We start from the raw sequence: 24,834 nt of genomic DNA on the forward strand, positions 1-24,834 counted from the left end.
ATGAGGGCTTATAATGAACACTAACAGTTGAGAAGCAGAGTGCTTACTCTGTGTCAAGACATCATGTGAAGTGTAATATACCTCATTAAGCCTCTAACAACCCTACGAGGTCAACACTATTATCCCCATTTTATACTTGAAAATGACACCAAAAGAAGTGACCTGTCCAAAGATACATGGTTACTAAATGGCAGGGCCAGGGATCCAAATGTGACTCAAAACATTGAGGGCAAATTAAAATGTCAAAAGCTGTTGAGCACTAAGGCAGCTGTTACAAAGCCTGAGAGGGGTGAGTCATTCTGCTGTAGCCTGCTCTGTGGCATAAAAATCTATAATGTGAAATTTGGGAAATGGCATAGGAAACCCCCAATACTCTTTAACCTGGGGGTTCAGCCACCATCCATTAACTTATCTGAATTTTCATTATCCTATTAGTTTTCTTCCTGATTAATTTTTAAAAGCTTTTATTTATTGGGGCACCCGCCTAACTCAGTTAAATGGTCTACTCTTGATTTCAGCTCAGGTCATGATCTTGGGATCGTGGGATCGAGTCCTGTGTCAGGCTCTGTGCTCGGCATGAAGTCTGCTTGTCCCTCTCCCTCTGCCCACACACTTGCTCCCTCAAATTTAAAAAAATTTTTTTTTTTAGAGAGAGAGAAAATCCCAACAGACTCGAGCTGAGCACGACACGGGGCTTGATCCCATGACCTCAAGATCAAAGCCCAAGTGGAAATCAAGAGTCAGATGCTTAACCGACTAAGCCACCCAGGAGCTAATGGGAATCTGCTAGTTCTAGTATTTCAGGGCTTAAAAAGAAAACCGAGGTTTACCAAACTCATACCTTCAATCCTTATGTTCTCGGTATTATTGTCCGAGTCAGAAACACTAACCCTGTCAACTGGTCTCATGCAGCATATTGTTCACTCCTCCGAAGTTTGTATGAACATTTACAGGCCATTTATGAAGCTCAGGGGCACGGTACTGAAGGATATGCATTCTTCAGAAAGAGCTCTCCTCCCCAGTGAGTTTTTAGCCTAGAAGAATATTCCAGAAATACTCTACATGTGCAAAACTACAAACAAGGATGTTCAGTGCTTGTAAAACAGTTCAAACGTATCAAGAGGGGAAATGGTTAAACATATTACAGCCCAATTGTAACTAGGAAACACTATGAAGTGGTTAACAGGTTAACTCCTCTAGATGTGGAAATGCAATATAGCCTCACGCATACAAAACATTCTCCCACTTTATGTGTGTTTGTGAGTATATGCAAAGCCAAAGGTCTGGAGGGACACATAACTCACCAACGATGTGATTCTCTCTGGAGAGGAAAGCTAGACTGGGGAGTGAGTGGTGCAGTGGAGGATGGGTATGACTTATAGAAGAATGACCAGTATAAAAACTTTTCTCAATATTTTTACAGGTAACTTCTGAACACATGACAAATTCCACTGAGGGGTGACAAACTTGTTTTCATTTTAAATCGTTTTGCTGAGAACCCCACTGTTCAAAGTTCCAATTTCCAACTTGTTAGAAAGAGATGGAAAATGGGACAGAATGAACTCCCATAACTGTGACAAGCAACTCAGGAAAAATGTTTCTAGGTCATGATTTCGTCCCCATTCAAAACCAAAGCCACTTTACTGAGTCCCGTAGGACATATAAAAATGCTTATTTTTATAACCCAGTCTACTCCCTTTACCACAGACTGTATTTGTCCTGTTTTTTAGCCACTCTAAACATTGTCACCAGAGAAGTAGTAAGTCTGAGAGACATGAAAGAACCATATGACCCCACGCTCGACAGTCACAATATACATGGGCACATCAAGGCTTCTGCAGAGCCCTCTAACCAAGAAACAAACGCTGGATTTGGTTTAGCCTAGAGCACTTTTCCCTGATCACAGAATACCTTTTATGGCAGCATGTTCGGAATATTAGTTGGGAAAGACTAAAATAATCAGTTTCTAGGCATATTTCAACAAAAAGTAGCTTTTTAAGTTTTCACCCAAAATTAGACTGCAAGCTAGTTTTTCTCTTTAGCAACTTTGTAATAACACAAAATTTTACTGTGGGTAGAGAAGCATTTTAGAAAAACCATCACCAATAAATAGATTTACCTCCTGCTTCAAACTGAACTCCTGGAGTCAAGTGAAGAAATTCTGGTTTCATGCTTACTCGGGAGCCAGAAATAAAACCAAGCACAAATTCAGAATGCTCCTCTGCCATTCTAACCTGAATCGAATGTAAGAGGACGGATTACAAGTAAGTAGTTAATTACACAGAATAACAGTTCTACAAGTAAAAAATCAACTGTATTAATAAAAACTTCTAGCTACTTTATAAACGTCATCTCGTTTGACATGAAACTCCTGTCTAAATCAGGTAATCTTAGGTATGAATCTACATACTCGATCCACTAAGACCCTTAATTAATCATACCTTAAAAACACGGAAGAATCCTATACTACGTGCCTCTAAAACTGAGATGCTAAATGTGAATGCCTGGGAACCCACCTACTTCTAAACAGGACATGTGGAGAATACTCTAGAATACATTAATAACGGTAGGAAACCAAACTGAAGATATGTTGCCTGCCTACCTACACAGGGTACGACCCCATATCCAGACACCCACCATATAAAAACAGCTACATTGTCAAGAGCTAAAGAAATCTCACCTTTCACCGCATTCCTTTAACACCTGCCAATAACTGATCACCATTTCTATACAATTCCCTCAGATTTATAAAAGTTTCTCTAGAAGGTCTTTCTAATTTGGCTCTTCCACGAGGCTCCTACTGTTCTATTTGTGTCACCAAGTATTACCACCTACCAACAAGCCATGTCTTGTCCTTGAGCCAGACCCAGACTCCCAGAATGCCAAATATTAGCACTGACTCGTGGACTCTCTGCTAGGAGATCTGGGAAATCACATTTATGGTCAATTTAGGGGTAGGGTTAAAACCTGGCCCCAGGGCCATGTGATTTCTTCACAGCTCCACAGACAGTATTTGAGTATAAAAAAATAAATTCCCATGTAAAAATTAACATTCTATTAAAATTCCTATTACTCTTAAAAGTAATGGTCTTTAAAATATCTGTAAAGGAACTGTTTAACTAGGTAATTATCCATCTCATTTTATTCTGGTGTGTAGGGGTGGGGGTTGGGTACTAACATATAAGGCATTAGAAGAACTTTTAATAATGGGGGGTTACTGGAGAAAACACTGTCAGAACCCTAGCGCTTTCCCATACAGTACCAATCAACAGCAAAGACTGAAGAAGATAAAACTACGTCTGGGCTGCTGTGATGAGAATGTGCATCTCCGTGGGACTTGGGAGATTCTGAGGAACTGCACGTCTGGGAAGAAGTCCTTCAATTTCAACACATGGCAAAATGCGGAAAAAAAAAATCTAAAGACCAGGTAAGGACAGGAGATATTTGACTAAATACCTGTATCTCAATGTTTATATCTCTTAAGTGCCCACTACAAGATAGATATAAAATGTTGTTATATGGAAACTAGCCACCTAGCATTACTGCCACCCTAATAGCTGTTTTTTGGGGGCAAGGGGTTCCATACATCTCAAATTTATGATGTTTCCTTTCCCTGTAACTTCCAGCACAACAGTCGTGGCCTTCTGTCACCCAGCCCTCCGCCACTTACCGCTGCTTCAGTGTAGCCGCCTGTAGCCAAGGAGCCAGCCGAGCTCATCTCCGCAATGAGCAGGCACCCCCGCTGCAAAGGTAGGCCGACTTCGCTCAGGCCCTGCACGACCCCCGAGCCTGGCACCACGTGGGCATTGACCAGATCTGCCCAGGAAGCTATTTTAAAGACACCACCTAAGAAGTTGAAAAGAAGGCAGTCCGTTTTCAAACAAAAACCACTAACTTTTTGCCCAACTACAGTCTGAAGTAATCTCACGGTAACACGCTAATGAAACAGTGAGGCGCTCTGAGAACTGCAGTGCTTACCAGGGGACCTACAGGTCCATCTTCGAGAAACTGTTCACCTGGTGGCTAGCGGAAAGAGCGCAATGAGCAAAAAGTCGCACGATTTCTGTACTTACTTGTCAGCAACACTGATAAGACTGGTTTTCCTTGCAGGCTGAAGCTTCTGACCACCAATAAAACATGCAAATAGAAATGGGGCTCCAGTGAAGATGGGCATTTGAGGCCAAAGATACCAGCACTCTGAAGATGACCAATGGTCATTCGGCAGGAATCTCTCAGCAACTTTACCATCTCTCAAAGGTTCTACTTGTTCCTTAGGTCTCTTGAAATTCAACAGGCAACTGTATTCAGTTTAAAAGCTGACAGCAATACTTTTAATCTATTTCTGAAAAAACTATGCAAACCTGTAGAGAGTTTGTGTAACTTACATCAGTCGATAAACTGAAGTAAGCAAATGTGACGACAGTAGAGCATCTTAAGCACAGGAAGAAAGTCACAGACAAATCTAAGAAATAGCTTAAGCATAAGCATGTATTACTTTAAGAAAAACTGCTATCTCTAAGATGCCTTTAAGCATTAATCTTCCAATAAATATTTTATCCTGTTACTTAAGCAAAAAAAAGCTGTCCTATACAATATGACAAAAACTTCCATAGAATGGGTAGAAAATTAAATAGATTTTTAAAAAACCAATGTATGTTCTATTTTGAGTTCCTATTTAACAACAAAGTATACCAATAGGTCTTTTTTTTTTTTTTTTGCCAAAAATAAATGTTACAACTTCACACTTCTATTTCATTGTTTCCTATATCTGCAATTTTCATTTTTCAAATATTCAGAACTCACTGTGTTCTGCCAAGGTCAACACCTGTCATTTTTGTCTGCTTAGCACCTGCACCCTTTCTTCTGGCGTCAGCACACCCTTTTTCTTTGAGGAAACTACCTCTGACCACAGCTCAGTTAAAAAAAATTTACAGTTAACCTCACATCACCAGAAGCAGGGCGTATATTACCAAGCTAATAAAGGCTTCTACAACCCAGGCCTGAGCGACTAGTTTGGGGTAGGCATGAGAAGTGTGCCTGAGAAAGACAGAAGAAAGCAGAGCTGAGAGATGGCAAGAAGGCAAGTCAAAAGACTTGCACTTGAGCTCCTAGACCCAACCGTGCTTGACAGACTCTTCTATGGCTGGACTTCCAGTGATGGGAGTCAATACATTTCCTTTTGTTCTTTAGGCAGTTTAAGCTAAATTTCTATTTTTGCAGATTCCTAAATAATGCTTACCTTCATACTGTTTTTTTACTGTGTTTCCTATATCTGCAAATTTCCGGTCTTCAAATATTAAGAACTCATGGCGTTTTGCCAGAGCTGTTAACTCCTTCATCACATCCAGAGTAAAATCATTCAAAATATCTACATGAGTCTTGAGTATGCAGATGTGGGGTCCTAAAGCATCTGCTAGCTGCAACAGCTCTCTGGACTCTGAAGTATCAGCAGACAGACAAAGATTGGTCTCTTTCTTCTGCATAAGCCTGAGAAGCTTTGAGGCAATTGGGTGGATCCTGGGCAGCTGTGCGCGTGCACCAAAGCTGAGTTCCCTGGCAGCTCTGTTTACAGGAAGAAGTGAATCATTATGATTAGCTGCCACAAAAACATTCTCCTGAATAAATCTCTTCACTCTCTCAACCATCTCAGCATCAATTTTGTTCTGTTGCTCCAGAATCTCCAGCATTTTGGACAATGTACACACGGAGTGAAGCTGGATCCCATGCGCCTGCAACTTGTCTTTGCCTCCTTGCTCCCTGTCCAGCAGCACTATGGCATCAGTGACTTTCAAGCCTTCCTTCTGAAGAACCGCAACAGTTTCCAAAACACTAGATCCGCTGGTAACGACATCTTCAATGATCAAACAGGTTTCTCCTGGATTAACAGCTCCTTCTACAAGACGCTTAGTGCCTAGAAAAGAAAACATTATGCTGATTTCAATTTAGAAGTATATATTTCGGCCAACTCACGATGCACCTGGCATTATAAATTTGGCATGTATTTATGAAGAGGTAGATGATCTAAATCTTATTTTCTGATAACCTACTTTAGAGCTACTTTATCTTTATTCCTGATAAGTCTTCAATGAGCCATGATAACCATTCTGTTCAGTGTTTCCCTATCTGAAAACTGTCAAAGTTACATATATAAAATATTTACAGCACAACTAGCAGATTGCAGTGTAAAAAAACACCACTTAATGTGTTCATGATCAAAATTTCAAATATGGAGTTTCTTAAAGCAAGTTAACCTAGATCAAGTAAGTTATGAAACAATAACCCAATACCATCCATGAAATCATTCCTTTTTCCATCAACAAACAAGTTCATTACTCAAGATCAGCCAAACTAGCCTTTTGAGGAAATAAATTCAGGAGAAAAAATATTCAGCAACCATTTAAATCCATCACCACAACTTTATGAATTATATAATGCAATGTGAGTAAATGTACTTCCCCACTCCAACCCCACCACAGACTACTTGCAGATAATCTACAAAACGTAAGTAACTAAGGCTGCAGACTTTATAGACTCATTTTCTAGAGACTCGTTTGCTAGTTTCCATGATCAAATCTGTCCTCCGCTGAAACCTGAGAATTGGTGAGCAATGTGCCCACTGTTTGAGCTTTACCACGGTACCGTCCCCGCCCTCCCCCTTCTTTCCTCCCCCTGAAATGGCAAACTGAACACAAGACTATGATACTTATGTACATATTTAACAATTACTGATCTTATTCTAAAATATTTTTAAAAACACAATAAACAGAAACAATAGTTTCCTTATGGGCAGGGATTCACACAAACACTGTGCCATCGAGCAGCAAAAATATTTTGTTTTAAATGGAGAATTTCAAACAAAACTAGACAAAGAAGTATAACAAACCCCCTAAATACCTTGTCACTTAACTCACGGTCAATCTTATTTCAGCTCCATCCCTACCACTTCCTTCCCTCCACAGTTTTTAGAAGCAAACCCCAGATGTCATGATTTTCATCATAAAAATTTTTACAACACATCCTGTAAAAGGACTCTATTTAAAAAATTGAGAAATACTATCACACCAACATAAAACAAAAAAACTCATTAATTCCTTAATGTCATCAAATATGAAGTCAGTCCCAATATTTTTAGATGGATTTTTTTTTAAAGTTCTTTTTTTTTTTTTTTTTTTAGTAATCTCTAGACCTAATATGGGGCTCAAACTCACCACCCCAAGGTCAAGAGTCCCATGCTCCTCTGACTAAGCCAGGCTAGACTGACTGGTTTTTAAAGCAAGCTCACATGTATAAAACACACACCTTATAACTTACTGCAAAGGACCCATGAAAATATATCTTCATTTAGAGAATTTTATGTGGCATTTCTCTTTATGCAGTTTAAATTATAAACATACCAGGAATGTATGTGCTCTTAGAACATTCTGCTGCTGAGAGAAGGACTGGTTAAAAATGTTCGGTTTCACAGATATAGTACAAAAAAAGCGCTTTTTTACATTGTTTAGTCATCACAAAACATTTTACCCCTAGAATCTAAAGGAAAGGAAGGCAATTTACAGTAACAGTTAACCAATTCTAAAGAACCTATGAAGAATATCCAAGGTGACTTTGGCAAACATCAGTGCCTAGAAGAAAAATTCTAACATTATCAAGTTATGTATCAACTTAAAGCTTATAATACTTTTATTTTACCATAATCCTTTGTTTCTTTCCTTCTAATAAGCATTGGAATTTGCTTGGTTGAACAGATAACTGTAGCCAATGGTAAAGCTGTATAAGGTACTCCACACACAGTGTCAAAATTGATTCCTGCATTTTGGGCAGTTTGGAATAAAATATCTGCAACCTGTAAGAAAATGAACACATAAACTTATTATCTTAAATGGTGTGTATAAATCATGTTAACATTAAAGACAGTAATAACTGAACAGGAGGTAGCCTCAAACTTGATCAGAAAAATATGTATGCCTTTTTGTTAAATGACCCTCTCTATAAATCCTGGTTTACAAATATAAAAACATAAGAACGACTCCACTTGTCTAGATGACTCAGGGTGTGCTCTGAGGGCAACACAGGATGTCCTGGGAAGGCTCTGATGTTGACCCCAAAGACTAAGAATGGCTCCCAGTCCTCCCAATTTCCCTTAATAATCAATTATGATTTGACTATCTAAACCTTTCTATATACCTGCTAGCTACATTTTCTGCCTGAAAGAAGTCTTTATTGAAAAGTTTCGGGGCGCCTGGGTAGCTCAGTCAGCTAAGCATCTGCCTTGGGCTCAGGTCATGGGATCCAGCCGGCGCCAGGCTTCCTGCTCAGCAGGGAGTCTGCTTCTCCTCCTTCCTCCGCCCCCCTGCTCATGCTCTGTCTCTCTCTCTCTCAAATAAATAAAATCTTAAAAAAAAATTTTATAAGAGAAATTAAGAGAACACTGCTTAATTTGCATCAAAAAGAATAAATACTTAGGAATAAATTTAACCAAAGTGAAAGACCTGTACACTGAAAACTTTAAGACTGGTGAAAGAAAGTGAAGACGGAAAAGCTTATGAATTGTAAAAGTCCATACTACCCAAAGCAGATACAATGCAATCCCTATTAAAATTCCAGTGGCATTTTTTACAGAAATAGAACAATCCTAAAATTTGTATGGAACCCCAAAAGACCCTAAACAACCAAAGCAATCTTAAGAAAGATAAGGCTGAAAGCATTATCCTCCCTGATTTCAGACTATACTACAAAGCCAGAGTAATCAGAAGAGTGTGGTATTGGCATAAGAACACACACACAGATCAATGGAACAGAACAGAGCCCAGAAATAAACCTATTCTTATGTGGTCAATTAATTTATGGCAAAGGAGCCAAGAACATACAATGGGAAAAGGACAATCTCTTCAATAAACGGTGCTGGGAAGACTGGACAGTCTCATGCAAAAGAATGAAACTGGACCACTATCTTGCACCATACACAAAAATCAACACAAAATAGATTAGACTTGAATGTAAGACTGAAACCATAAAACTCCTAGAAGAAAACACAGGTGTTAAACTTCTTGACATAGGTCTTGACAACGATTTTTTGGATTTGACACCAAAACCAAAGGAAACAAAACCAAAAATAAGTGAGACAACATCCAACTAAATAGCTTCTCCACAGTAAAAGAAACCACTGACAAAATGAAAAAACAGAGTATCTGCAGTTCATACACCTGATACGGTGCTGATCTATAAAGAACCCATATACCTCAGTAACAAAAACGATCAACCCAATTAAAACATAGCAGAGGACCCAGACATTTTTCCAGAGACGACAAATTGCCAACACCTCTATAAAAAGGTGCTCAGCATCACTAATCAGGGAAATGCAAATCAAAACCACAATGAGGTACCACTTCACCCTTGTTAGAATGGCTACCATCAAAAAGACAAGAATAGGGGCATCTGGGTGGCTCAGTCAGTTAAGCGTCTGCCTTCAGCTCAGATCATGATCCCCAGGGTCCCCGTGGGGGGCTCTCTGCTCAGTGGGGAGTCTGCTTCTCCCTCCGCCTCTCCCCCAACTTGTGCTCTCTCACTCTCTCTCCCAAATAAATAAATAATTAAAAAACAAAAAAAACAAGGATAACAAGTGCCAGCAAGAACGTGGGGAAAAGGAAACCCTTGTGCCCTGGTGATAAGAATGTTAATTGGTGCAACAACTATGAAAAACAGTATGGACATTCCTCAAAAAATTAAAAACAGAACTACCATATGATCTGGCAATTTCATTTCTGGGTGTTTATCCAAAAAACCAAAAACAGTAATTTGAAAAGATATGTGCACCCCTATGTTTACAACAGCATTATTTACAATAGCCAAGATATGGAAGCAAGCTGGGCGTCCATCAATAGCTGACTGGCTGAAGAAGATGGAGTACACATACACAACGGAATATTACTCAGCCAAAAAATATGAGATCTTACCTTTTGTGACAACACGGATGGACCCTGAGGGTATTATGCTAAGTGAAAGAAGAGAAAGACAAACACTATATGATTTCACTTATATGTGGAATCTAAAAAAAACCAAAAGAACAAACAAAGCAGAAATAGACCCACAAATACAGAGAACGACCTGGTGGTTGCCAGAGGGGAGGAGGCGAGATGAGCAAAACAGATGAAGGGGGGTGGGAGATATACGTTTCCAGTTATGGAATGAATAAGTCATGGGAATTAAAGGTACAGAGCAGGGAACAGTGACAGATGGTAGCTACACTTGTGGTGAGCACAGCAGGAAGAAGGGTTGTCCAATCCCTATGTCGTACACCTGAAACTAGCAACACTGTGTGCCAACTATGCTTCAATTTAAAAACAAACCACCAAAAAAAAAAAAAAAAAAAGAAGAAGAAGAAAAGGAAAGGAAAGGAAAAAAGAAAACAGGCTCATAAATATAGAGCACTGCTGGTTCCCAGAGCCAAGTGGGGTGGGGGATAGGAGAAACAGCTGAAGGGGACTGAGGGTTTAAAATAAATGTCACTGGGAAGAAAAGTACAGCACAGGGAATACAGTCAATAATATAATAACTTTGTATGGTGACAAATGGTAACTACATTTACTGTGGTGAGCCTTTCAAAATGTGTATAATTGTCAAATCACTATGTTGTACAGGTGAAACTAATATGTCAACTACACTTCGATTAAACATTTTTTAAAAAGGAAAAAAACCCTAAGGACTCCACCAAAAAACTATTAGAATAAGTGAATTCAGTCAAGTTGAAGGATACAAAATCAATACACAGGTTTCTGTGGGTTGTTTTTTTTTTTTTTTTTTTTAAGATTTCATTTATTTGAGAGTGAGAGAGAGAGAGAGCATGAGCAGGGGCAGAGGGAGAGGGAGAGGGAGAAGCAGACTCCCCTGCTGAGCAGGGAGCCCAATGAGGGTTCTGGGATCATGACCTGAGCCACCAAAGGCAGATGCTTAACTGACCGAGCCACCCAGGCGCCCCTGTGGTGTTTCTATACACAGATAAAGTAGCAGAAAGAGAAATCAAGAAAACAATTCCACTTAAAATAGCATCAAAAGGAATTAAATAGCTAGGAATAAATTTAACCAAGGTAAAAAATCTGTGTACTGGAAACTATAAGACTCTGATGAAAGACACTGAAGACGACCCAATTAAATGAAGAGACATATTATGCTCATGGAGTACCAATATTAATTCTTGCTAAAATATCCATACTCCTCAAAGGGAACTACAGATTCAATACAATCCTTATCAAAATCCCAATAGCATTTTTCACAGCACTAGAACAAATAATCCTAAAATTTGTATGGAACCACAAAAGACCCCAAATAGCCACAGAAATCTTGAGAAAGAAGAACAAAGCTAGAAGTAATCACAATCCCAGACTTCAAACCAGCCTACAGAGCTAAAATAACCAACACGGTACAGTACTGGCAAAAAAATAGACACACAGATCAATGGAACTGAGAGCCTGGAAACAGACTGACTCATATATAATCAATTAATCTACAACAAAGGAGGCAAGAATATACAATGGGAAACACAGTCTCTTCAATATATGGTGTTGGGAAAATTGAACAGCTACAGGCAAAAGAACTAAACTAGGCCGCTTTCTCACACCATAAACTCAAAAATGGATTAAAGACCTCAACCTAAGAACTGAAACCATAAAACTCGTAAAAGAAAATACTGGCAGTGAACTCTTAGGGGTTTTAGCAGTGTTTCTTTGATCTCTCTCTTCAGGCAAGAGCAACAGAAGAAAAAATAAACAATCAGAATACATCAAAATAAAAAGATTTTGCACAGGGAATAAAACCATCAACAGAACAAAAAGCCAATCTACTGGTGGGAGAAGGTATCTGCAAACGATATAACCAATAAAGGGTTAATCAAAAATATATAGAGAACTTGTACAACACAATACTGACAAAACAAGCGATCCAAGTAAAAAATGGGCAAAGGACCCAAATACACATTTTCCAAAGGAAGACATACAGATCACACAGAGGCCAGCAGGCACGTGAAGAGATGCCCAACATCACTCATCATCAGGGGAATGCAAATCAAAAGCACAATGAGGTACCACCTCACACCTGTCAGAATGGCTATGATCAAAGAGATAAGAAACAGATGTTGGAAGGGTGCCTGGGTAGCTCAGTGGGTTAAGCATCTGCCGTCACGATCTCAGGATCCTGGGACTGAGCCCTGCATCAGGCTCCCTGCTCGGTGGGGAGTCTGCTTCTCCCTGTCCCTCTGCCTGCAGCTCCCCTGCTTGTGTTCTCTCTCTTCCTGTCAAATAAGTAAAGTAAGTAAATAAATAAATACAATGTTTACGAAAAAAAGGAAGAAAGAAATAGATGGGGAGTTTAAAAAGGGAGCCCTTATGCAATGTTGGCAGGAATGTAAATTGGGGCAGTCACTTTGGAAAACAGTATGGAAGCTCCTCAAAAAATTACAAATAGAAATGGTATGCAATCCACTAACTCCCCTTCTGGGTATTTACCTGAAGAAAACGAAAACACCAATTTGAAAAGAAAGTGCGCCCAACATTATTTACAATAGCCAAGATATGGAAGCAGCCTAAGTTGTCCACAGACAGATGCACAAAGATGTGGTACAGGTACACAGCGGAATATTACTCAGCCAAAAAAAGAATGAAATCTTGCCATTTGCAACAACATGGAAAGACCTAGAGGGTATTTATTATGCTAAGTGAAATGTCTGAAAAAGAAAAATGCTACATGATTTCACCTACATGTGGAGTCTAAAAAACAAAATGAACAAACAAAACAGAAACAGACTCACTGACACAGGAAACAAATTACGGGTTACGAGCAGGGAGGGGCTGGGGGTGAGGGGTGAAATACAAAGAAATCATGGAGATGTAATGTACGACATAGGGTTTACGGTCAATAATATCGATAAAAATCAATGGAAGCATACCAAAATATTAAAAAAAAGTTTCATAAATACAGAGCCTATTGTGTGAAGTACTATTTTATAATATCCTTTTCTATATAAATCATGATATTTCAATGCTAGAATGCATACCCTCATTCAACACCGCCTTATTTAAAAAAAAAATGCAAACTTAAGAATTGCTTAGTGAAGGGGTGTCTGGGTGGCTCAGTCGGTTGAGCATCTGCCTTCAGCTCCAGTCATGATCACAGGGTCCTGGGATTGAGCCCTGCAGCAGGCTCCCTGCTCAGCGGGGAATCTGCTTCTCCCTCTCCCTCTGCACCCCCTCCACTCCTACTTGTGTACTCTCTCTCAAATAATTTTTTAAACATCTTAAAAAAAAAATGGCTTAGTGAACTAGATCAGATCTTCAAAATTTCTTGCATCTGTACTTCCAAAGACTTGACAATTCTGTATTTTTAAGTTGCAAAAGATGTAATTTCTAGAGTACTAAAAAATCGTTATTATCCTAGAACTGTTATCACTGTTTTGAGTGAATACGATGGGATCCAAATGCTATAGTGATTTGATACTGACCATCTCCGTTTTATTTCTTTTTAAAATTTTATTTATTTGAGAGAGAGAAAGCTCGAGAGAAAGACAGCACAAGCAGGAAGACCATCGGAGGGAGAGGAAGCAGGCTCCCTTCTGAGCAGGGAACTCAATCCCAGGATCCTGACATCACGACCTGAGCCCAAGGCAGACACCCAACCAACTGAGCCACCCAGGTGCCCCAACCATCTCCATTTTAATAAATATGTAAATACTGGACTATGAAAGTTGGAAAAATTTTACATTTTTGGAACTCATATTTCATCCCACAGTCTGCACAGAATTTTATTCTAATGCAATTATGTTTATACTTAGAAAACTTTTAGTGATCACTCTATCATACTTCTCCATAACAAAATATATGTAAATTCAAATTTAAAACTGTAAATTTTCTATTTCTATTAATTCCCATGACCATAAATCTCTAAGTATTAAAAATTGTTATGTGTTATCATTACAACAGTTACAAGCATGAAATTAATTAAAACATAATTTATGAAGTTTGATAGAAGTGTAAGAATGGATTATTTTGGAAATACTTTCCTTAGTGAGATGAATGGTACCCCCCATTTGTTTATGTATCTACTTAAACTGAGTATTCCTTACAACTAGGAAGTTAGAGTTTAGTGTAAATTCTTTTGGTTTTTTGGGGGGTGCAAATACTGAGAAATCCTGTTTGCATAAATAAGTAGGTACAAAAGGGGTTCCATTACAGCTAGGTCTCTCAATGTTTTCAATTCTTGAGTTAACTACCAAAAATCACACACACACCAAGATGTAGTATCAAAAAGCAATTTTTAGTCATCTAACAATCAACTGACTTGTCAAAAAAAAAAAAAATCAGCCTATTTTTCATTCGAAGATCCCTAGTCATTCAGCTTCTCACTACTGAAGAGAGGCACCAAAACATGATTCTGTATGGTGAGAAGAGTCCAACCCACTTCAACCAGTGCTTCAGTCCTTTTTATAATAACCTTACAAAGTAGGGTTCCCAAAGGGTGAGAATAAACCCTTAGGTGGTGGAGGAAATTCATACGTCTTCTTGATAAATCTTCCTTTGAAGATGGAAATGTTCTCTATCTGCACTGTTCAATGTCCCACTAGCCACATGTGATTATTTCAATTTTATTTTTTTTAAAGATTTTATTTCTTTGAAAGAGAGAGCATGAGCAATGGGGTGGGGGTAAGCAGAGGGAGACTGATAGGGCTCAATCCCAGGACTGCAAAGGCCAAAGGCAGATGTTTAACCAGCTGAGTCACCCAGGTGCCTGAATTATTTCAACTTTAAAATTTATAATGCTCACATTCACATGTGGCTAGTAGCAAGTCTATCGGACAGCACATTCAGATCCTTCTATTCACTAGTCAGTAGCTCTGGCCAGCAGCTTGTTAGGAAGACATAACATCAGGCCCCGCCTTAGATCTACTAAAGCAGATCACGCAGTTTAACAGAATGCGCAGGTGATTCTTATTTACTCAAAGACTGAGACACACTGTGCTAACAAACCTCTAATTTGTACTAGGTTTTTCCCTTCTTTTGACCAAAAAAGTGCCTCCGTGAAATGTTTATCCTCTGGCCTTCGTTCTTGCTCCCGGCCACAAAGTGCAAAATCAAATCCCCCTTTCTAAACAACAGCCCTCCCAAACATTTAAGAAGCTATTAAATTCTTCCCCCACCCATCTTTTCCTTTGTCTCCCACATTTTATTTTCTCAGAGTTAAATACACAGAACTCATTGGACTATTTCTGTGCCAACAGCGCTCCAAACTAGGCTTCCTGACTTGAAAGCACGTGTCAAAGCCTGCGAGTCAAGGAGCAAGCTGCTCTCTGGGTCCTGATAAAATCAACTCAACTTTACATGTTTGTGGGCCCTGCTCCTATTTCCCAGGGAAGCAAACCCTCAAAGCTTGGGCTCTATTTCTGCCCAAAGCACACACTATACATCTGCTTCATTAAAAAAAAAAAAAGAAGAAGAAGAATGAAAAAAGTTATATTCCAAACATTAAGAAAAATTTAAAGACCTCCCTGGTTCCTGTAAGATTAAAGTCATATAGACTTCTACATACTAAAAACACAAGATAAAATGTGTAACTTTCTGAAATGCCTTTCACCATGGTGATTTCTAACTCTACGTAAAAAACAAAACAAACCCGTATATAATCCTGCACCAAATGTTCCTTCCCTAGAGCGCGCGCGCTCTTCTTTGCAAGATTATGTACACCGAGCAGCTGTCCGAACTCGGACCCGATTAAAACTCTTTTCCTTTTTTTTTTTTTAATTTTAAGAAAGGTCTGTTCATTTTGCATCAACGGTCCGCAACAGCCTAACAGTTCCTGGCCTCGGGGCTTCTCCAACCGACTCCCTAGGACTCCAGTAGGGTCGGCTGCCTGCTTGGCTCTTTTGCTCTCACCCAGAGCCCAACTCCTTCACCCTCTCTACCTCCTGGTCCCCATTCCGGCCACCCAGCCGCCTTCTTCCCTTTCCCGGGCTGGCACCTGACTTAGAAGACGCGGTCGAGACACGATGCCACGCAGATCGATGTACACAGGGGAAGAGAGCCCGCTCTTCAGTACGAAGTTCCCAAACTTGAAAGCCTGCACGTCGTACAGACCCGTTACCAATGACCCCAAAGCTGCTTCTGCGGCTGCCATCTCCACGAGCTCCCGGTTCTGTTCTAAACTCCAAAGCGCGCCAGACGTGCGGCGCCCCAATGTCGTCACCCGAGGAAGCCCCGCCTCTTCCGCCGTCTCTTCCGGCGGCCGCGGGGCTCGCCGGGCACCACTCCCGGGCTTTAAGGAGCCGGTCACGTGTGGTGTTGGAAGCGCTCCGGAGGCAGCGGTTGGTGTTTCAGCTGCTGCTTGTGGGTCGGGCCGCTGGAGTTCAAAGCTCCGAATACCTGATTGACCTCCGAGTCATAAAGCCGAGCCTCTCTAGAGATTGTGTAAACCCTGCCCGTTTTATAGCTCAACGCCCCCTTAATTATCTCCTGCCTGGCCAAGCCTGTAGTTATTTGCCGGTATTAGCCACGACTCCTCCTCTCTGATAACTCCTCCCTCCCCCGACCCCGGTTTCACCAAGTAGACGGTAAGGTCTCGAAGACGGGGATCTTTACCCAGTTCTTAGTTAGCTTCATGGCATCTGGCACGTGACAATGTCAGAGCAACTGGCACAGGGGACCATAAAGGGCTTAGCAGGTAATTGTTCATCACCTCTTCTGTCAGAACTGTGTGTCTTGGAGGAGGACGTGTGTTTATTCCCGTTAAAGTAGCTCAGTTGCTTGGCAGGTAGTAAGAAGTGTACAGCGGATGAGGAAGGGAGAGAGGAGAGTAGAGGAGGATGAATTGCTCCGTATCAAGGTTATCCAGGAGGATAATTTTGCCAGCCAATCTGAAGATCCAAGCGTATTTGGTCTTTACAAATAAATCCCTTAAAGTGGGGGAAATTCCATTTATGTGTAGAAGGCAATACTTTAAGGGAAATAACCCTTAAAACCATATATGGCTCATGATGCTTACTCATTAAATAGATTCTGATTTCTATATTTCTAATGTCTGTATTTTCTTTGACAAGATTGTGCTGACCAGCCAGTGTGAAGAACTCATGCTTTTGAGACTTGTTTCTCATTTCAAATAAATGCAGTGAAATTTTGATGAAATAGCCAAATGTTAAAACATTTTTGTTCTTATTGGCAAAGTAAGCTAATCAAAACACTTCAATCTCTAATACTCTCGCTAATGGACATTGTACTCTGAATCAGTCTCATTTACACTTGGGCGGCACCTGCGGACCGATCACGTCTGTATAGGCTAATCCAGACTGCGAGAGTCCACACCATGATGCATAAATTTGTGAGATCCAGCTCAAATGGCCTGACAATTTTCTAACAAATTCAGCACCCAGAACACCAGAATAAAGTTAACGACACACACCTGAGACTTACTTGACCTTTTTTTTTTTGGCGGGGGGGGGGGGGGGGGGATAAATGCCTTAGGATACTTCTCCAGGCTACAAAATTGTTGCTTTCTTTCCAAAATGCTGGGCAAAAAGTGTTGTAATGATAACGTGCCATTTTCAACTTGTCAAAGGCCTTCATATATTTGGGGAAGAGATAAAAAAATTTACTCTTTCCTTGAACAATGGTTTTAATTAGAAAGAAAAGAAAAAGACCACCAGAAATAACATCTTTAGTATAGTATATTTATAGGAATGCATAACTTGTGAGATGTACATTTTGAAGTTTCATCCATAACTTATAACATTTACTGTAATAATAACGAGACAGCAGGTCATCACTTTACAACATTACGCATGAGTGATTTTGACTTACAAATAAAATATTTACAACCTACCTTTACAAAACGACATTGTGTGCATACAAAATGAACTGCAGAAAAGTTTAAAAATAATAAGACAACCAAAAACCCAGAAGATACACTTAAGGCAGACCAGCAAGACACTGAAATAATTAAGGCTGTGGAATTCTTCTGCACCTTGAAAATATAGAGCTATTTATCAATACTGTGGAGTGATTTTAAATCAATTGTTACAAGCCTGATGGAAGTATGTACTTATATGTATATGTGTAATGGTCCCTATGGGGAAACCTATCCACTTCTGGATAAGGCCCTTTATTTGAATGGCCAGAGAAGCCCACTCCAGACTCTCAAATGACTTGGTGGGGAGGGGGTCACTCAAAACCAAGAGGTGCCAATGCAGTTTGCAAACCAACTATTAATAATCCAAACATAAAGATCCTCCTGACCCTAGGTAAACAGCTGCAACGATGGCCCCATTATGTTTCAGGCTTTGTTCATTTGGCTTTGTGGACTTCACAGGACAGCAAACAATTCCCAGAGGAGTAGACTCGAACTCCACCCACCAGCCCTAATGGTTTTGAATGGCCCTAAATGGTTTTCCAGTAGAAAAACTGCCCGACTGGGGCTGCCTTCAACTGGATAGATTTCTGCATATGAGCAATAACATATACATACATATTATACACTATATACATGTACAGATGTACATATATCCATATTTTCCAACAGTTTGCACTTTGATCACTACCGTTCTCTGACTAGGATCTCATTCTGACGGGCATATTCAGTTTTTCAGTCTTCACGTTTGTCCTAACTACTGGTGTTACTCACCTTCCCCATAGAGCAGGCTGGAGTTCGGCAGAACAGAAGTAAAAGCACCAAGGTCAAAGAAATCAGACACAGAGATGACAGATATGGCTTAAGTTAGTAAGAGAAGATGTATGTTTTGTTAACTTCAAATTCATAACCACAGTCTCTGAGATCATGGTAACAGTCCCCATAACACTCCAGGATGTGGATTCATTTCTTGATGGAAGTCAGGCATTGATGGAACTCTTAATGCTAGCTCCCCCTGGGCTAGCAAACTGGCTTGCTTAAGTTGGGACGCCAGGAAATTTATTTGCACTTTCTCCCCACCACTCTTCCTTTTTTTTCAACTATCCTCACCCTCTGAAATAACAGCTATTTGAAGAAAGAGTTGATCTTGATCATTTGAATAAAACTAAATCCGACCACATTTTAGAATCTCCCAGCAAACAGGCTGACAGGAAAACACAATAGCCTATGAATAGTTCAGGCTTTCATGAGTATTAATTTCAAGCTTTCCATAAATGTCCCTTAAAGATGAAAATTTGTCTTAGAGTAATTGCTTTTTCCTCTCCTCTAACTTCTACACATATGGAAAATGCAGAAATGCCTTTCTTTGAAAATATGGCCTATGATATTTCTGTGTTCTATTTCTACATAGATTTCTCACATGAATAACATTTCCTATTAAAAATGTCTAAGGCTATGGACAAATTTCAGCTCTTTTTAACCCTCTAGAATTAATGAAATGACTGAGAGCCTTATCGTTTTTAGAAAATAAATATTAACACAGTAGCTTCCCTTTTCTTAGTAGAGTAGATATAAACCTTGTCTTTTCTAAATGCACCCTAGATTTAATTATTAATTTCCAAACGAACCCTAGATTTTAAATAGTAAATAGAAAAGCCATAATGCAGATAAATCCATTGGAAGCCCACCTACTATGGTAGCCTGACCCAGACTCCACAAGACGCTACACAGGGGAAAAAAGGAATAAAGCCCACATTCCTCAAAACTGAACAAGGGAGTGGTGAGTTTGCACTTTTGCCTTACTACAGAGACCCCTTACGTCTGTAACATTTCCTCCTCTATCAAATTTGTGGGACAAAGCTTTAGTCAATATGCAGATAAAACCACCATCTAGTTTATAATGTCTTTGCTCCCTCATGTTCTCACAAATCTTAATTTCCATGCTCTTTCACATAGGCAAGCAAACAAGGAATGACTAACTCTTGGGCATTAAATCATGGAGACGATGGGAAAGCAAATATGCTACTCCTGAAACACCTATTATCTTAAAAAGAAAAAAAAAGATCCAAGGTTTTCCCTCCAAAATCCAACAGTTCAATTCATTTCTACATCTGTGCATATAATTTGCCTCTTATGGATGCCGGTGAGATTCTGAAGAAATGAGTTGTGATATCAAACAATATTTTATTCTCACTTCTGCCCTTCCAGTGAGGAAAGTGGCTGTTTGAGTTCTTTTCTGTCAATTTTTCCAGAGCATAAAGCTTGAGAACAGAGAGCAGCAGTTGCTTTGGAGGGCATCCTACTCTGGCTTTGCCATCAGAAATACGGAAAAAAACAGTTTATTCACATAAGACCATCAGCTCTCCTAACTTTTCTGTAGACAAGCTCTTAAATGATTGAAATTACAGGCTAAGACCAAATAACATTTAGACAAAGAGCACCTGGTACTTCCAATTAAAATCAATTTACAGAATTTAATCTCATGAGTTTGCAAATGGTATCCTAAAATATGAATATTGAAAACCTGGAATGTTCAAAGTTACTATTAATAAAATTCTTAGCACTGGCAGTGTGTAGCACTTTAAGAAAACCAAAGTATTCTTTAGACATCCCAACTATGCTATTTTTTGCAACATTCCTATGAGATTAAAGTCCCTCCTCCTTCTACCACCCCCATTCCCATTTTAACAATGGGGACATTAGGGACAGAAAAACAAAGACTTTCTGTAAGAAAGGACGAATCAGGAATAGCTGAGGTTGAAACTCAAGAATTCCTGGCCTCACCCTATATTCAGATGTTTTCATTTAAAAGGTATTTTAACATAAAGAAAAAAAATGCTGCAGTATCAATCTAAATACAATGAACTTCTTTATCTCCCATCCTCCCCTCTGAAAGGCACTACTATTTATAAAGGCTTTGTGAACGACAAAGCGGTGAAGCCAGCTTTTCCTCTGCTTCCTCTACTCCCCCAAGAGTGTTTATGGCTGTGAGAGTCCTGAAGGACACCTCCAACATTACAATTTTTTTTCTTAAAAATTTTCCCAACATTCAGCTGTAAGTGGATATAAATCTATTTAATTTGAAACAAATGTAAAAGATGCAGTAAATCATCATATCTTTAAAAAATTATTATGAGTTGTCCCTGATCTTTTCCTTCTTTCTGCATCCCACCCTTGCAAAACAAAACCCCAAAACTCTATGCAATGAACGTAAGCCAAGCAAGAAACTTATGACTTTAACCAACATTAATTTTTCCCATTTCAACTGCAAGTTCACTCTAATTCCTAGTTAAGTTTTGATTTCCAGAACTATGACGATTATGGTGGAAGTGGACTATTTTCTCTTCTCCCCCTCTCTACCGCAAAGTAATAAATATCTGCCAAAACAGGTACAGAAGCTGGTTTCTAATCCTTCATCCCTCACCACAGTTGCCCACAGAGCAACCTCAAGTACATTTCCCAGCCCCACCTTCGGGGATTCCTTGTTATTTCCAACTAGCTATGGAGAATTCTCGAAGCAGGGCTGCTATCTTACTCCTCTTGGGGAGGCAGCAGGGGCTTTGCAGACAGGGCACCTCTCTGTTAGTTTTCTTCAGTGACCAAGCTATATAAAATACACACCCTTTCTCTTGGGGCCTCTATTCAATTAATTCTACTCTAATGATTGTACTTAGGCTCCAGTTAACAGAATCATACTACTTTGCATTTCTATGTCCAGCCTCTCCTGTCTCCTCACTTCCCCAACATGTGTACTTGGGTAGAGGGGAGATTCCACACAACCCCACACCTCGGCCGTCCCAGCTCTGATGGAAACGCTGATATAAAAGCGTTGGCTCTAACATTGTCAGTGGCCCTCCCACAACATGATTTTGTGAATGCTCTCCTGAGCCCTCTGCGCACCACAGTCCAAGGCCCTAATCTCCTCCAGCAGAAACCCAGCCCATCTCTTCCATGGTCATAAAAACTCAAAAGGACTCAGCAGGGAGTTCTTTAGTCATTGTGCACAGTGGACGAAGCAGACCTCGCCAAGCCACGCTTGATGGGGGTTTGGAATCCTCAACACCTGCCCTGCATCCCGTGACAAGCCCTAGGGACCAGGCATTCTTCTTTTAGGCTAGATCTCACAATGAAGACATATTTATTAAAAGGTTTTTTGGGTTTTTTTTTTAGTACATATGTTTTAAATTGTAAAATATTGTATCAGATAGCATTTGTATATACATGTAGATTTAAATGGAGACTAGCGGGGTGAGTCAGGGGCGGGCTCTGAGGGAGGGCGCCTTGGTGACCCAGGGCCATCTGAAACTAGAAACCAAATACAGGTGGAATCAGTTTCCACATATTTGGTTAATCCTAAAAATACGAAGTGCTATCTAGTCTTATTGCTTGTACTTCCTACTAATTGATTAATCTATAATCTTAGATGGGATGAGGTGGAGGCTGGATGAGGAAGGTGACTCTGAAACCAATGGAAAAGAAAGATGAGTATTTCTACTTTTACATCTCCGCTATGGGAATAAGTGTTTTTATATATTAAAGTTCAGGCTTAGTGTCCACCAACCTTTCTCATTTAGATTGATCGGTAATTCTATGTATCCCTCATAAGCTCTCTGCTTGCACTTGTGTGGCGTGCTTTTAATTTTCTCAATCCTATTACGGGAGAGAAGCACTGCCGTTAAACCTGATTTGAGGACAAACACTTGAGTTATATTTTTAAATAATATTTGCATAACAGCAATTTTCAAGACACATCCTAGAAAACAAAGGGTGGATCATGTACGAACACACAAAAAAAAAACCCAAAAATCTTCCCCAAAAACAAAGAAAGAAAAACCACCATGGAATGCCCAGGCTGAAATTTTTTTTTTCCACTAACAAGGGAAAAAGGGCAGTTCGTAATCACCTTGTGTGGAGAATACGCACCAGAAAGCAGCGCTGGCCTCAAAGTGCAATTAGTCCTTTTGGTCCAGGGAAATCTCAGTGGCTGCGTGGTGACAGGTACGGCAATCACAGTGACAGCTCAATGCTCTGTCAGAGTGATGTATCAGATTTTATTCCATGGCTTCAAAAAGGACTTGGGACCAGGCCTTTAGAGGCCTATATGGCTGCCTCCTTTTGGTAAGCACCCCTTAGCTTCCAGAAGGGGTTAGAAATAAAGCAAGCCAACTTTCTGAGGACTGCATTGTACAGCTGTAGAAGAGGTCAGAAAGTGTTGTTACGTTGTTCACAGGGACCGTAGCAAAGGCTTCTATTTGCCCTTTTGTGTGAACCTGTTATCTTCATTGCCTAGTTCAGAGTGTAGACATAAAAATAGCCCCACGACGCTTAACTGTATTTGGATTTATTTCCTGGCAGGCTTTCCTGCCAGCTTAACTCTGAGCTGCCAGTGAATTTGGGGGTAGCGTTTCATATACAGAACCTATGTTAATCAAATACACGTGACTGAGAGAAAAATCTTCTCATTCACAGATTGCAAAAGGGTAGCATTGCCTTCTCTTAATGCACGGGTTCTGGTAAAAGACTTCTGTACAAGATTTATAAAATGCTCTAAAAAACTTGTCATCTAATTGTGCTTAGTCAAAACAATGTAATGCTTCGGTAAATAAATTACTGTCTTAACTGGAGCACTCAAAGTTACTGATGACTGATTTCATATATACCTCTCTATTATAAAACTCTGAAACCTGAACGGGATAGATTTTACTGTATGTGTGTATGTAGCCTACTAAGAAACTATAGCTAAGTAATCGAAACCAGAATAGTGGATATAAGTGATATCTCTGTTAAATAGAACTTTTTTGCTTCAAATTTCAGCAGGGTTAGAAACCTTTTACACTCACCACCGTGAGCTTAGCTTTGCCCAGTTCCCCACTCTTTTCGGAACACACTGTGAAAATCTTATAACGGCTCATCTTCTTGTTATCCTCGCCCCCTCGCTTTAATGCTCTGGGTGACTCTCTGCATCTCTCTCTCTTCTAAAGACCTTCTGGAAAGGCCCTGGGTTGAGGGTAATTTTACTGCTGCCCAGACCCTGAATAACCACTGACGGGGTTGAAGAGGTCCGTCTCTCAAGCCAGAGAACTGCGTGGAGCGAACGAACAGAATTATTTACAGACATTCAGTCTTGCTTTGGTTCACACCGTACTGCCACGTGGAACCCCAAGGGCGAGGAGATGGCTACGTCCCTTGGTTGACCCGGTTGACAATGTAGCTCTTGACATTGGGGACAGGCCGCACGTCGTTCTGGTGCTTGCGGCGCTCTATGAAGCACGCCAGGCGGGACGTGTCCAGGGGGACCTTGGAGTAGCTGCCGTTGTGGGGCTGCAGCCAGGGGTGCTGCAGGCACGTGGCCGCCGTGGGCCTCCTGCGGAAGTCTTCCTGCAGGGTCACGTTGATGAAGTCTCTGGCGGCGTTGCTCACGCCGCAGAAGTACTCGTGCGGGAAGCTGAAGTCCACCCTGCACACGTTGATACAGGTCTCCTCCTTACTCTCGTCCAAGAAGGGGGACACCCCACTGAGCATGACGTACGTCAGAACCCCGATGCTCCAGATGTCTGTGCCCAGGGAGACGGGGATGCCTTGGATCACTTCCGGGGCGGCGAACTCGGGGTTCCCCAGCAGGTGGTGGATGTGGAAGTGCCCCGAGATCTGGACGGCATCCTCCAGGTCGATGAGCTTCACCCGAGGCACTGGGATGCGTAGGTCAATGAGCAGGTTTTCGGGCTGAGGAGACCCGGGCGTGAGGGAGAAGAGAAGGCAAGGTCAGCTCTCTGTCTTGGTACCAGTAGGACTCTGGTGGTTCAGACATGGTCCTGCTCGTCTTTGAAAAAGCCTACCGGGCACGGGAAATTGCCTGTGCAAAGTGCAGGGGGCCCTCAAGCTAGACTACATGCTGGGCTGGCTAGCGCTTCGGAGAAGCTGCTTGACATTGGAAATCATGTCTTCTCAACCACGCCT

At 40.6% G+C, this 24,834-nt stretch overlaps 2 protein-coding genes across 20 annotated transcripts in view; both read right to left on the reverse strand.

Moving 5' to 3' along the window:
* The window catches only part of UMPS (uridine monophosphate synthetase), a 28,753-nt gene extending 12,505 nt beyond the window's left edge, over positions 1-16,248 (reverse strand). The window contains exons 1-5 of one of the 2 annotated variants that reach the window (XR_006782437.2): positions 16,000-16,248; positions 7,690-7,843; positions 5,240-5,911; positions 3,671-3,846; positions 2,120-2,234 (exon numbers count right to left, since the gene is read on the reverse strand). Coding sequence is in view for 1 of the 2 variants with exons in the window: in XM_045812613.2 (XP_045668569.2) it covers positions 2,120-2,234; positions 3,671-3,846; positions 5,240-5,911; positions 7,690-7,843; positions 16,000-16,155 (1,273 nt within the window). In the remaining variant the exon portion in view is untranslated. The remainder of the gene's footprint in view (positions 1-2,119; positions 2,235-3,670; positions 3,847-5,239; positions 5,912-7,689; positions 7,844-15,999) is intronic. The other variant, XM_045812613.2, reaches the window with a different exon arrangement.
* A 1,432-nt stretch (positions 16,249-17,680) lies between these two features.
* Positions 17,681-24,834, reverse strand: part of KALRN (kalirin RhoGEF kinase) — a 637,031-nt gene continuing 629,877 nt past the window's right edge. For all 18 annotated transcript variants that reach the window (XM_087861563.1, XM_045812696.2, XM_045812695.2 and 15 more), the window contains one exon: positions 17,681-24,600. In XM_087861563.1, coding sequence (XP_087717689.1) covers positions 24,055-24,600 — 546 coding nt within the window. In that variant the 3' untranslated portion in view covers positions 17,681-24,054. The remainder of the gene's footprint in view (positions 24,601-24,834) is intronic.

The sequence above is a fragment of the Ursus americanus genome, chromosome 4 (genome assembly GCF_024610735.1).
Source record: "Ursus americanus isolate L20-20 chromosome 4, mUrsAme1.1.p, whole genome shotgun sequence".
In the NCBI taxonomy this organism is placed as follows: domain Eukaryota; kingdom Metazoa; phylum Chordata; class Mammalia; order Carnivora; family Ursidae; genus Ursus; species Ursus americanus.